Below are 13,904 nucleotides of genomic sequence, written 5' to 3' on the forward strand. Positions count from 1 at the left end.
TGAATAATTAACATCAAGCACATGGGGGGGACTTCATAGATTAGGTTGATTGAGTCGATAGATTTGAAGATGTAAAAGATAGTCAGTAAATTTAATCGACAGATTTGAGTCAATAGATTTGAAGATGTAAAACATTAGTAATAGATTATATAGTTAAATTAGTCAATAGATTTGAAGATGTAAAAGATAATTAATGAACTAGCCAATAGATTTGAAGATGTAAAATCTAATGTGACAGTAAAAAATTTAATACAACGCGATCATCTCAAGTGTTCTTGAATTCCAACTACGCGAAACAAAAAGTAAACTGATCAAAATCGATTAGCACACCCGTAGAAGAAACAAAGAAGTTTGTATTCCTTTAAATTCAAGTTATTAACTAATTTATTACGAAGCCCCAAAATCCAGGGTTGAATTCATCTGTATGAAGCTTGGAGAACATAAAATGTTTGAGAAGATGAAACTTAATCTGTATACAACTATCAGGAAGTATAAGGAATGGTGACCTCTAGGGATCAACAAATTCATCTGCAATTAATTTCCCAGGAACAGAGATCTGCACTGCATTGCTGTATCATCCGGATTTGTGACTGAAAAGGAGCAAGATATTAATGAAGTCATCGATAGCGAGATCTTTGTATTAAGGATGATCACTAAGCAAGCTTGAAACTAGCCGGATAACATGGGGATTACTGCAACTTGAATGAGAGCGTGGTTGGTTAAAAAATGTTATGCAAAACAAGCAAGATCAATATCTACCATCATTGCAAGGTTTAAAAGTTTTGTTTCATAATAATTGATAAATACTGGTGTGCTAGTTGCGGAGCCCCTTGTTTGTTGTGGGGTTCTGCTAAAGGGATAAGGTCTCATGTCACATTAGTGTTTAACTTCATCACCCTACAAATGCGAGGGATGAATTTGAAAGAGAGGAATTATAGCCTACTGGAGAACTTTTGCAACAAAAAATCAAACACTAATTTTCACTTAGTGGCACCCTCCAGACTATAGTGGCTCTCCTTTCGAATCCATAAACTGTACAACCTCTTAATCTGCGAGCTCTTATTGCAAGTTTTCTTTTATCATCAATAGCGCAGCTATACAATTGTAGGACGGCAAGAAGCTTTTCCTAAGCTTTATTGATAAATATAAATCTCACAGTAATTACATGAATTACAGAATCTTAATGAAAAAGTCCCATTATCAGAAATGAGGTTGGAATATGTACATTCACAGGAGGCAATTATTTGACCCATAAATCAATTTTTATATCTGAGGTCTAACTAAGCAAGCTATCCTATCTGCATTGCAATAAGCAAAATTCATGGGTGTCTTCCATTCAATGGATAACCTACAAACCCAGGCCATCAAAATATAAGAAGCTATTTATGCACAGGAGTTATATAATTAGTGCTAAAATCTTATTTCAACATGTCATGATGGTAAAGCATATTCAAAACAAAACAATGTTGATTTTATTCAATGAATCAGGTTGTTTCACATACTTCAATTATCAAGATAAAAATTTATTCAAGCTCAAATGTATCATTCAGAGAATAAAGCAAATCTACATCCCTGAAATAACATTAGTTGACAGTTATAAAAATTTTAAAAAAAAAACATAGCATATCCAGGCATACCTGTATGACCAATAGTTCTTTCGGACACATATATTTCATAGTCATTTCCTCCCTGAACATAGATAAAACAAATTCCTTATATGAAAAGAAAACTTCTATTTAGGAATCTGATGTTTTGAAGTTGACGAGCAAAAGATAATCTTGAAAAAAAAAATATTAACAAGAAATTCTTCTTGAGGATGACAGATTCGGCATTCTTCATTATGTTTGCTATCACAAAGGAATTTTGAGAAAACATAATTATTACTTTCCAAGATTTCAATAATTTGAGACCTCATAAATTAATAGTTAAATTGCTAAAAAAAAAAAAATAACAATCCCATCTCCAACATCGGATTTTAGACCCATACCCTCAAAATCCCATATTGCTGAAAGCCAAAAATTGGACTAGAAAAGTATCCCATCAAATCCCATGGTATCATCCATATGAAGTTCATGAACTAAACAAGACCTTAGGTGGAAATTAGATAGATATCCTTGATGCAAAATCCTGGAGGTTGAACTACTAATCTTTTTGTTTTTAATTCTCTCTTAAAGAAATACAAATATTAAGAATCAACTAAGTAGGTCACGAAAATAATCCCAAAGTAGCATATGGTTGTGCGAGAGCAAAAAAATAATACCCATATGAGAAACAATGAATAATCCCTATTTGCTGGTGTCTTCAGAGCAAACTATCAAAACTTGCATAATAATCCTAGATTGATGTAATTTGCAATTAACAGGAATCACATATATGTAAAATCAAATCCAACTCACAAGCAAGTCATGGAGTAGAACAAAGTCATCGTGAAACTACTTATGTTAGCAAGTCTAATAGTTGCAAAATAGACACAAACAACTGGCACCCGAGGAAAACAGAAGAAAAATTACGTTATAGGTTTTGTCACCGAAAAAATGGATATCTTGGAATTCATCAAGGTATTTCAAACAGAAAGTCTTGTCCCAACCATTTGGGAAAACCTACAGTCAGAAACAAGTAAAAAAATCATGATTAATCTTGTTCTTTAGGCCATATAATAGATCTATGAAAAATAAACCCATGATGTTACTTATAAATTAACTAACATCAAAACTTATTTCCCCCCCAATCGCGAATGTTAGATCCAAATGTGCAAACTTTTCACGTAGCACAGAGACCATCTTTGGTCGTATGTTATGAACCTAAAAAGATAACAAAAACACAAACTTTCAATCATAGTTAAAGGTTTCAACCAATCTTAAAGCCAAAATATTGACTATCACATTCACTTTTGCAAAGAAGTGCATGCCTTATCATATTGAACAAATTCATCACGTTCCTCTTGGCTGCAGTTCCTTCCAATTGGAGAGACATTCAGCATTCCATTTCGGAACTCTATAAAAGTTCCCCTGACCACGGATAATAGAAGGTATGAGTTAAAGATATAAAGGTTGAACAATAACCTATTCGATAAAAAAATTTTTACCACCTTTTTATTGGAATCTCTAAATCTGCAATATAATGGAGAGTAAAATTAATGAACTCCTGCACAAGAAGTTTATATTTTAGCCATAACAAAAAAATAATGCAGCAGATAGCAGCTGAAAAGTATAATATCTCACCTTCAGTTTATCATCCCCAAGGAATGATTTCAAACTCTGTAAAACATCAGAGAAACCTTTTAGAATACCAAGAACAGAGGAGGAAAGAAGAGAAGAACCTGCTAGTAGTTATAGGTGCCTGTAATCTTGTAAATTTCATTAGGGTGTCTTTTCAAAGGATGGCAAATGATAGATAAGCAAAACTGAAGTAAGCATCTCCTTGGCTCCCACTTCCAATTGCTATAGCTCATTTGAATAACACTTTAACATCCGTTGGAACCCTAAACTCCATCTCATTTATGCAGTAAAATAAGAGAATTTGATAACTTGAAGTGTAGAAATAAGAAAAAGGTTGAGAAGGCTCCTTGACTAATCTTAGAATCAAACTCTATCAAAGAAACATTGCATGAAGGGATGGAAGGTTGAATGCTTGTAGGTATTCCATATAGTTAATAATCTCAAGTTAAAATAAGACCATCTTGTAAACATACATAGGTTAAGTCCAAAAGATAAGGCAAAAGGCAATAATGAATCTACTAACTTGCAGTAAACAGGATTTACACAACAAATTATTAAACAGACAAAGTATTACATTGTAACTTACATAAGACAAAACCTATAAATTGTAGTTATCTTCCGTACCTACCAATAAGTTCTTTTTTCAGGAAAAATGTTCCAGAGGGAAGTACAGACCAGGAGTCATTTGCCATGATATTTTTACTCGAGCAAATATTAGCTTGTAACTAAGCTATAGTTTAAACAGTACAGTTTACCTGTCGACCAATTAGTTCCCCATTTTTATAAGCAAGAAGACCATTTTCTGAGAATACATAGTCATAGTCATTTAGAACTGCACAAGAACAGTATACATCAGGAGTATGCCACAATCGATTATGAATTAAAAGATGCATGCGGTAGTTGATTGATACCACATTGAAATCTCAGGAAACCAGCATATTGCATTCACCAACTCAAGTAGAAAGAAGTACATAAAACTGTCTTCATCTTGAAAGCAACCAATTCAAGTATTAAACTGAATTGATGCTAATCCAGTGAGTGAAAGAATGTTAGGAAGAAGATTTAGTCATTCATGGTACAAGGGCATCACTCTGTAGTTAAAATGATCCTATCAGCATTCAATCAGCATGTCATTGGATAGAATTTGGGGGGTTGGGAGTAGTAGCAACAGGTGAAAGCTAAAGTTGCTCTTTCAGAAACAGGATGTTTTATTTAATTAGACATTTGCTCATTCTTAACAGATAACCAACAAATGAGATCAATTTTTTTTATATCTAAAAGTAGATCCTGCAATACTAATACTGTTTTGATGAAGATGCACAATGAAAAGGTATAGCTGACCTGAATTTCCAAGTTGTTCTGTAATCTTAACCAGGTCAGATCCTCCAACGACACCTACGGTGACAACCTGCCGAAATGATGCCACATAAAATTCGGTAAACTAAGCAAAATCCTATATTTCCACTAAATACTCGCAGATTCAGAAGGACACTCTCTCAAGATCAGCTCATCGCATTAGAGGCGAATCAACAAAGGGGGCAAAGGAGTGTGCCTACCTTCCTCAGTTCCCGCATGACCTCGAGCATTCGCGGCGTTATCCCCTAAGAAGAGAAATCAAGCATTCAAGCAAGAGACGGTTGCACAGCGGGAGGGATTATTCAGTACCACGAAACTAGAATCAACCTTCCTAGGTTCAGTGAGCGTCCCATCAACGTCAAAAAGAGCGATGACGCCAGGCATTCTCGCAGCCATTCTCCTCCAATTCTCCCAACAGAAATACTTGAAAGATCAAGCTTTTATGGCTTTGCTGTACGAGGAGGGATCCCAGGCAGCAAAGTAAGGCTCGATAAGATCTAGCGAGCGCAGCAATGGCTGAGAAGGAGAGGGCTTTCTACAAGAGTAGATCGAGGTCCGCTCAGATCCAAAGACGAAAAGGTAGCCAGATCTTGCTGCGTGAAGACGAAGCGTGAATCGAGATCTCATGGCAGATTGCGCCGCCGAAAAAGGAAGAAAACAAAAGCAAGTCGACGCGGGCCGCTCGATATGCTTTACAGGGCACTTAAAAAATAAATCCAAATAAATATCATAAAATAAATTAAATCGTAATTCATTTATATTTCTTAAAATTATTTGATTCGTTAAAATAAAATTTTGATTTTTTTTAAAAAAAATCTGCAAAAAATGATTTTTAAAAAATATTAATAAATGAATGCGAATGATGACGTAATGCTTTCGATCCCTATTTATAGGAAAACAATGTTTCAGACTTCCCCGATCGAACTCCGATGGCTCCCAAGAAGAAGAAGAAGAAGGGAAAGACCACTCGCGCGCGCAGTTCCAAACCTACCGCTTCCGCCGCCGGCGCCTCCCTTTCTCTTCCCCCAGAAGGGTCTCCTCCTCCTACCCCTCCTCTGCCCTCCGATCTCCCCTTCCCCTCCTCCCTCCGCATTCCTCCGACTCCCATCGCGTTCTCCTTCTCCGGCGCCAGCCACCCTCCTCCCCCCGCCGACTCCCCAATCCGCCCCCCCTTCGCTGGATCCTCCCACCCTCCTCCCCCCGATTCCCCGACTCCCATTCCCCCTCTCCCCTTCGATTACCCTACGATCCCTCAATTAGAACCACCCCCCGCCGCCGCCGCCCGACCGCGCAGCGAAATCGCCCTCACCGTCGCCCGCCACACGGCCAGAGGGGCCGCCGCGGCAGCTCGCGAGAGGTTGAGCTCCTCGACGGCGGCGGCGGCTTCGCTGGAGCAGGGCCTGGAGAGGCTCGGCCATACTCTGCCGACGATGATGTCGACGATCTTGAGCATCCAGGATTTGGTCGAAGAGACTGGGGGCGACGAGGAGCTAGTGGAGGCAGGGCTCGACGCTTTCCGGAACATGGAGACGATTCAGCAGCTTTTCGAGACGACGAGGAAGATGGTGAGGGAGAAGGAGAAGGAGAAGACGGCAGCGGCGGAGCAAGGCGGCGTCGATTTCAGCAGAGACCTGAGGGAGGGAGGCGATCGAGGGGGTTCTTGATTCAGTACGAAGTACGACAATGCGAGCGATCGATCGATCTGTTGAATGCGCGATGCGCTTTCAATGGGATTCCGTGAATTGGCTGCTACTTTTAATTGGATAGAAATAGAATACACATACCCGAATATTCTTTATCTTGAAATATTTATTATTATTAGTTAGACAAATTAATTTTTTTATTTTTTAATTTTTGCTATAATGATTTTCTTTCTAAATTGCCATTAAGATATCCTCATATTCATAATTTAATTTATAAAATATCTTATAATATTATTCATAATCCACTTCTCAGCTTCATTGATAATTTCCGAAAGTTTGTGGGTTAAATTCAAAAAAGAAAATAAATAAGAGCGTAATTTTCGCAACTTATAAACGGGGCTAAAATATAAAGTCGCAGCTTGTCTCGTTTGTTGTTGTCCCTGGAGAACTTGGCCGTTGTTGCTAGGGTTAGCGTCGTCGCTTCCTCTCTGCCTCGATCCCTCTCGTTGCCATGGCCGCCACCAGCACGGCGCCTAGTAGGGGGCGCAATATAGACGACGAGAACCTGGTATTCGAGACCAGCCCGGGCGTCGAGGCCATCACCAGCTTCGACCAGATGGGCATCCGCGACGACCTCCTCCGCGGCATATACGCCTATGGATTCGAGAAGCCCTCTGCTATCCAGCAAAGGGCTGTGATTCCCATTATCAATGGTCGCGACGTCATTGCCCAGGCGCAGTCCGGCACCGGGAAGTCCTCCATGATCGCTCTTACCGTATGCCAGATGGTTGATACTGCCGTTAGAGAGTATGATTTTTTGTTTTTCATTTATTGAATTCATATCCATCGGATTTTTTTTTCTCGTTCTTATTTTTATTAGACTCAAAGATCCAGATTTGATTTGGTTGCGCCGTGTATTGAATATTCAAATTTATTTTTTCTTTCTTATTTCTGTGCACTTATTTTAGGAAGTTTTGTAATTTATTTTCAAACTCGAAGAGCAGAAAAATTGACATCTTTTATAGATTAATAACAATGACAGCTAGAAATAAGTTTGTTGTTATGTCTTTTAAGACATCACCTAGTTAAAAGCCGTTATGCCTTCTATTGTATCAGCTAAATGATGATTTAGTATTGGACTTAGGTACAAATATATGATTTGGAAATGGATCCAAGTGCCTGACAAACTGTTTCTATTTTTTTTTTCTTTTGTGATCATCAATTGTTAGGTTTCCATGTCCTTATAATCAACATAGATATGGAGAGGATAGATGAAGAATCAAGATGATGTAGAGGGGAATTGGTAGTTTTGTTGAGCATCTAGGCAACTTTTTGGGTTTCTACAAGATTAGTATCATTCTTCAATAATGCATTCATAATAAATTTATCCATCTATTATAATACACAGTTGTAATTTGTCTGTTTTCTCTTGTGACAAATTCAACTCCCTTTAAACTTATTGTTATTGGGTCACATACATGGCCATCTTCTTCATGAGCCTCTTTGTCTCTTCTCTCTTTGTTTTCAATCCATACTAGTACAAGTATATATTTAGTGGATATAGCCATTAAAAACTGAAAAAATATCACCACTTATAAGACTAGCTGGATATCACATTTATATGTAAATTAACTTATTTCAATGAACTGACAACTATATTCTTATCGATTCCTATATTTCTGGAATCTGAATTTTGCAACGTACTGATTATTTTGATATTACATGTTTTTCTTTTCATTTGCAAATATTTAAGAGTAGAGGGTTTTGGCATATTTTGAATTTCAAGTTGGTTGCTGATTACTTCTATTTGTTATGATTGGGATAAATGTGCCTTTGATAATGGGTGGAATTGATGCACTGACATGGAAGTGCTATGTCTTTTCTCCCTTCTGTTTTCTGCTATTTTGTTCGACTTTCAGGGCTTTTATAACTGAATAGAACTTGATACATGTAGACTGATTCCTTTTCTTTAGAGCTTCAATAACCCATATTAACTTGATGTATATAACTTTACTTATAATAATTGATTTTGGCTTGCATATGGAATTTGTTTGGATGGCTGATCTGGATACTAGCACTTTTATCTGAATTGCTCAAACTTTTGTTTCTCACTGAAGACCTTCTTGTATTTAGTTATGTATCATAATTAGTTTATTATTAATGTGAGGGGTTGCATATCATAGCTGAATGCACATTATTGTACCTTTTGGACCTTGTGAAATACACAAGAAAGCAGTTCCATGTACGAAGCCGTACATTTAATTTAATATATTTAGTACTTCTGGTTAACTTTTTGCACATTTTTTCAGAGTTCAGGCACTTATTTTATCACCTACAAGAGAACTTGCTGCACAGACTGAGAAGGTGATATTAGCCATTGGTGAATATATAAATGTGCAAGCCCATGCATGTATTGGTGGAAAGAGTATAGGTGAAGATATTAGAAAGCTGGAGTATGGTGTTCATGTGGTTTCTGGGACACCTGGCAGAGTTTGCGACATGATTAAAAGGAGGACTTTGCGCACAAGAGCCATCAAGATTCTAATCCTTGTATGTTGATTCTGTTTCCATAAGTATATTTGTATGAATTTTATATATTTCTACTTCTAAACGAATTTGTGTTATTTGAATAGGATGAAGCTGATGAGATGCTGAGTAGAGGTTTTAAGGACCAGATATATGACGTGTACAGATACCTGCCTCCTGAACTTCAGGTTTGGATTAACAATCAGGGTCTTTAGGGAAAATTTCTACTTTTAATTTACTATACCTGTATTGTTTCTGTTATTGTTTGAGATCAATAGCATATTTTCATATTACAGTTAGTAATCAGAGTTGAATCTTAACCATCCTGGAGTAATGTCATTTCATTAATTCAACAATGAGATTTGCCTGAATGCAAATTAAGTCAAAATCCAAATTTTAGTGCAAACCAACCAAATCTCAAATTGTGATATATATGTATACAATTTTAAAGAGAAACTTTGGATACTTGCTATTCATGTGTTTGCTTGCATTTAAAATTCTCTCAACCTTTTTATAGTTTAACAAATAAAGAAATAGATATTCTCGTGCAGGCAAATTTACTTTGTTTCTAGTGTCATTGAATTCACAAATGACAACAAACATTTGCATGTAAAATAAACAATGTTTCAAGCTCATTAAACTAATAAGTGCAACATTATTAGTGTGTATTTGGTGCTCAGTCAGGGAACTCCATGCCTTCATCTATTTGATTACATTATTTCTACGTTTTCACTTTGGAAAAATTGTCTTACTCATACTCTAAGTTGGTAGGCATGTGCTTTACGACTCTTGATGTTAGAGATACATTTAGTTACAATACAAGATAGGTGCTGATTGTTACTTGAAACTAACAGTTTGTATTCTTTATCAGTCTCAATATAAGCTGCAGTATCTATTTTTTGTGTTTGATCGTTCTTTACCTCCTTTTAGAAAAAAGGAGCCCAGTTATTTTTTTGCCCTCTTATCTAGCTGTATGTCATTTTTCAGAGATTAGTTTTTGGGGCTTCCAAAATTTCAACATTTCTTTAATATAAAGATTTGATTTGGCCTGCTTGTATAATTATATTTAATATTTTGATCCTGATGAAACCATCAGTATATGTACATAATAAGTGAATGACCATTGATTTTATGAACTGATGCCACAATTCTATCGCATCAGATGTACTTTATCAAATTTCACTCAGGTTTAGTATGCTTAATTCAATTTGAGCATTGTTTTTTGTGTGAAATGGTTTTAATATTGTGTTATGTTTTTTATGCAACTTCTGCATTAAGTATGAGTTGTTGGTTGTTGTAGGTAAGAGGAAATAACTCCAATGATTTCTGTTTGATAAGTGCATTCACAGGTTTTTACGATAATCTAGAAAGATGGTATTCAAAGAATATAGACCTTCATACTTTTCTCTCAATGTTGAATTTTCTAAGATCCTGTTCTTCCAAATCTTGAGCATTACCTCCATGGTTCATATGTGTTGCTGTTCTTGTAAAAGTCAGAAGTTTATTGAGCATGCAATTTTATGAATTATTTTGTAGGTTACTCTGATATCTGCAACACTACCCCATGAAATTCTAGAGATAACCAACAAGTTCATGACAGATCCTGTTAGAATCCTTGTCAAGCGTGATGAATTGACATTGGAGGTAGTTTATTTTCAAGTTTTGTCACGGTTATTAGCTTATGATTCTTCAATGTTATTTATCTCTTTATTATTATTATTATTGTTTCAGGGTATAAAACAATTTTTTGTTGCTGTGGAGAGAGAGGAGTGGAAGTTTGATACATTATGCGATCTCTACGACACTCTCACTATCACTCAGGCAGTTATTTTCTGCAACACGAAAAGAAAGGTTAGACTGCAAGTTACAACTCCATTAGGCTTGGAACTATGATTCTGAAATGAAACAAACTGTGGAATGTATTTGAATTTTAAGGCAACATACTGGTACAAGTTAATTCTGGAACATCTCACACAAAGTTCTATCTTTTCCTACAAGACCTTTAATGAAGGGACCCCATGCATTACTGATGTTAGGACGTCCCTTACAATGAACTAGGTTTCAGGTGTTGTTGTGAGGAACTAATGCTATCTGAGTGTCTTGAAATGGGCTTGATCTTTGGAATGAGTTGTGTCATGGATGGGACTGTAGGAACTGACACTGTGGATGTAAGATCTATTGGCAAATTAATTTACACGGAACAAGACTCTAATGTCTCTCAATAAAATGGTCCCCTCAATATTAGCTATTTTTCTTGTTAGAGGACGATCATCTATTTCTGTGTCACAACTTTTTATGATGTAAATAATTTAGTTGCAAACCAGATTAATTTTGCTTATTTCTCTGGCAGGTTGACTGGTTAACTGAGAAAATGCGCAGTAATAACTTCACAGTATCTTCTATGCATGGTGACATGCCACAAAAAGAGCGAGATGCAATCATGGCAGAATTTAGATCAGGGGCAACCCGTGTACTGATCACTACTGATGTATGGGCTAGAGGAATTGATGTCCAGCAGGCAAGACTTTTCACTAAAACGTGGATTTACCTTTTTTTGTTACTCATTGTTGTAGTTAACCATCAATTTTTTCCCCTCTCTTCTGCATTTCAAACACTACTTTGCATATGCTAAAAAAAAATTCACTCAATAATTTCATGATCTTTTTCAATTAATATGTTGTAATGTTCAATAATCTTCTTGATTCTCTCAGGTGTCACTGGTAATAAACTATGACCTACCAAACAATCGAGAACTCTACATACATCGGATAGGCCGTTCTGGACGCTTTGGACGTAAGGTAAATTCTTTGTTGCTCATACTTGCATTCAGCGTCGTGTATTTTGGCTGCATGCTACATTACTAGAACGATAGCTTTTGGTTCCTGATTCCAACATTTCCATTGTATTTTTTAGTTATTTATATGTAGCAGGATCAAATGCCCACTCTGTGCACTGTTTGAAATATAAGGTCATTACAATAGCACAAAATGGGACAACGAGAAAAGTATATATTTGCATGCAATTGTGAAAATATATGGTTTCTAGCATTAACATTAATTTGTTGCACAAATTGGAACACTCATTGCGTAGAAAAATAAGTAAAAGTAGAAGGCTAGCAAGAGAAGCCTGCATGAGTGAGCATTAATTTATTCATTTGAAAGGTCATACATGCGATAGGAGTCTTGGGAATGCAAGAAAAGGGATGCATTTGTATCATCAATTGATATGGGCCAAATCCAAGTGCTTGGGTGCCTTCAATGCATCATGAATATATCTTTCCCGTAACGTCGAACTCTTTTTTGGTTTCCAACTGACCATCAACAATACCTATTCACTTCTAGAGAGTCACATGTGACCCACATTTCTTTAGTCACTTCAAAAGAAAATAAATAAATTATGTTTTTATTTTACTCTTTGCATGCTTTATCTTCCTTTTCATCTTAAAGTGACTTTTTCCCATTCATGTGGATCCAGGGTGTTGCGATTAATTTCGTGAGGAAGGATGACATTCGTATTTTAAGAGATATCGAACAATATTACAGCACACAGATTGATGAAATGCCAATGAATGTTGCCGATCTCATCTAAATGCTTCAAATATCAACCGCCCCTATTTACCTCGGATGCTTGCAAGGGAATTGTTGTAACAATTAGGTTGGAAAAGTTCATTTAACTAAGAAATTTTTCACTGCTGTGTGCTGGAATTAATGTTTTTTTTTTTGTAAACTCAACATGTAAGATTACATGAGTTGAATACAATATGAAGTTTTACAAATGCGTGCTGTGAGACTAATTTGTTAGAGTTGTCTATTAAGTGGAATTGAACTTCTTTTATTAAGGTCTGAAGATTGAAAAGTTTATTTTATTTTATTTTATTTCTTTGAATCTCATCTCAGACATCCTGTGGTAGTTTATTCTCTCAAGTATCTAAAAAATTACAATTGTGCACCTAAATGGTCTGATTAAGTTCAGTAATATTGTCTTTTTTTAAGCTGATTAGTTTGATAAGGTTAACATTAAATAATATTAATATAGTGATATAAATTTATTTTAATTATAGCGAGACAATTTATAAACTTTGAATATGGTTTATTTGTTTGTAAATTATAAATAAGATGAAATTTAAAATTAGTATTTGTTATAAAAACTTAATAACGACACCTAATTAATATAAAAGTGATGAAAGATTTATTAAAAAGATAGATATTTTTTCTTGGTCTTCATAAAAACTTAACACCATAGATGATTGTAAATTCTACAGGCAATATCTCAGGTTGCTTCTTGCAACGATGACGGTGTCATGCTCTCTCTAAATCATCCATCAGAATTTATCAATACTTTTCGATTTATCTGAATGATCAATAAGAAAAAACAATGATGTCGTTAATTGATCTACGAAGAGTTTATATATAGTATTATTAACCATCGTTGGCCGAGGTGACCTTTATTAAAGGAGTCATTTGATTATTTAATATAAAATCAAAATTAAATTAATTAATTAATCTGAAAAAGAAGAGTAAAATAGAGAAAAATTCTCAATCACAACTTGAATTTTACATGTAATCCCCACTCATTAAAAATTTTATTTCTACTCCTCGCGTGTAAAGTTTTATTTGCTTCAACTCTCTTATGTAAATATTATGACATAATTGCCCCTCAACTTTTTAAGGTACAAAAGGTCCAAAAATAAATATAATTCATTTTAAATTCAGCACGTTACACTAGAATCGAGTATATTTTCTATTAAATTTAGCAAATTTTTTATTCCTGTTTTAATATAATTCTTCCTAAATTCAATACTATTTAAAGAAAATCTAGTATATTTTCTATCCAATTAAGTATCATTTAAAGAAAATCTAGTATATTTTCTATCCAATTGAGTATCATTTAAAGAAAATTTAATATATTTGAGTATATTTTCTATTAAAATTGTCCTTCATATTTTTAGGTATAAATAGTCTAAAAATGAGTATAATTTCTATTAAATTCAGCATTTTAAACTAGAATCGAGTATATTTTCTATTAAATGAGTACAACTTTTTCCCTATTTAATATAATTTCTCCTAAATTCAACATCATTTAAAGAAAATCTAGTATATTTTTCATCCAATTGAACACCATTTAAAAAAAATCTAGTATATTTTCCACCCAATTGAGTACT

At 35.1% G+C, this 13,904-nt stretch overlaps 2 protein-coding genes across 5 annotated transcripts; one reads left to right on the plus strand and one right to left on the minus strand.

Annotated features, from left to right (window-relative positions):
* Positions 1–335: 335 nt before the first annotated feature.
* On the minus strand, positions 336–6,290 carry LOC122002216 (phosphomannomutase-like). Of its 4 annotated transcripts, XM_042557311.1 has the most exons (12): positions 4,902–4,919; positions 4,775–4,819; positions 4,560–4,626; positions 4,130–4,309; positions 3,974–4,050; positions 3,222–3,257; positions 3,089–3,144; positions 2,909–3,008; positions 2,706–2,801; positions 2,511–2,600; positions 1,638–1,689; positions 336–590 (listed from the first exon to the last, which is right to left on the minus strand). In XM_042557311.1, exons 4-12 carry the CDS (start codon positions 4,161–4,163, stop codon positions 535–537), a joined length of 597 nt encoding a protein of 198 aa, XP_042413245.1. In that variant the 5' UTR covers positions 4,164–4,309; positions 4,560–4,626; positions 4,775–4,819; positions 4,902–4,919; the 3' UTR covers positions 336–534. The 4 variants fall into 4 exon arrangements, with proteins under 4 accessions (XP_042413245.1, XP_042413242.1, XP_042413244.1 ...); XM_042557308.1 differs by lacking the exon at positions 4,130–4,309 and having other exon boundaries at positions 4,902–6,290; XM_042557310.1 differs by having other exon boundaries at positions 4,775–5,249.
* A 312-nt stretch (positions 6,291–6,602) lies between these two features.
* LOC122002214 (eukaryotic initiation factor 4A-III homolog B) lies at positions 6,603–12,518 on the plus strand. Its single transcript, XM_042557306.1, has 8 exons — positions 6,603–7,024; positions 8,527–8,767; positions 8,851–8,931; positions 10,280–10,387; positions 10,475–10,594; positions 11,094–11,261; positions 11,455–11,541; positions 12,218–12,518. Exons 1-8 carry the CDS (start codon positions 6,729–6,731, stop codon positions 12,329–12,331), a joined length of 1,215 nt encoding a protein of 404 aa, XP_042413240.1. The 5' UTR covers positions 6,603–6,728; the 3' UTR covers positions 12,332–12,518.
* The last annotated feature ends 1,386 nt before the right edge of the window (positions 12,519–13,904 follow it).

This window comes from Zingiber officinale, chromosome 7A, assembly GCF_018446385.1.
Source record: "Zingiber officinale cultivar Zhangliang chromosome 7A, Zo_v1.1, whole genome shotgun sequence".
In the NCBI taxonomy this organism is placed as follows: domain Eukaryota; kingdom Viridiplantae; phylum Streptophyta; class Magnoliopsida; order Zingiberales; family Zingiberaceae; genus Zingiber; species Zingiber officinale.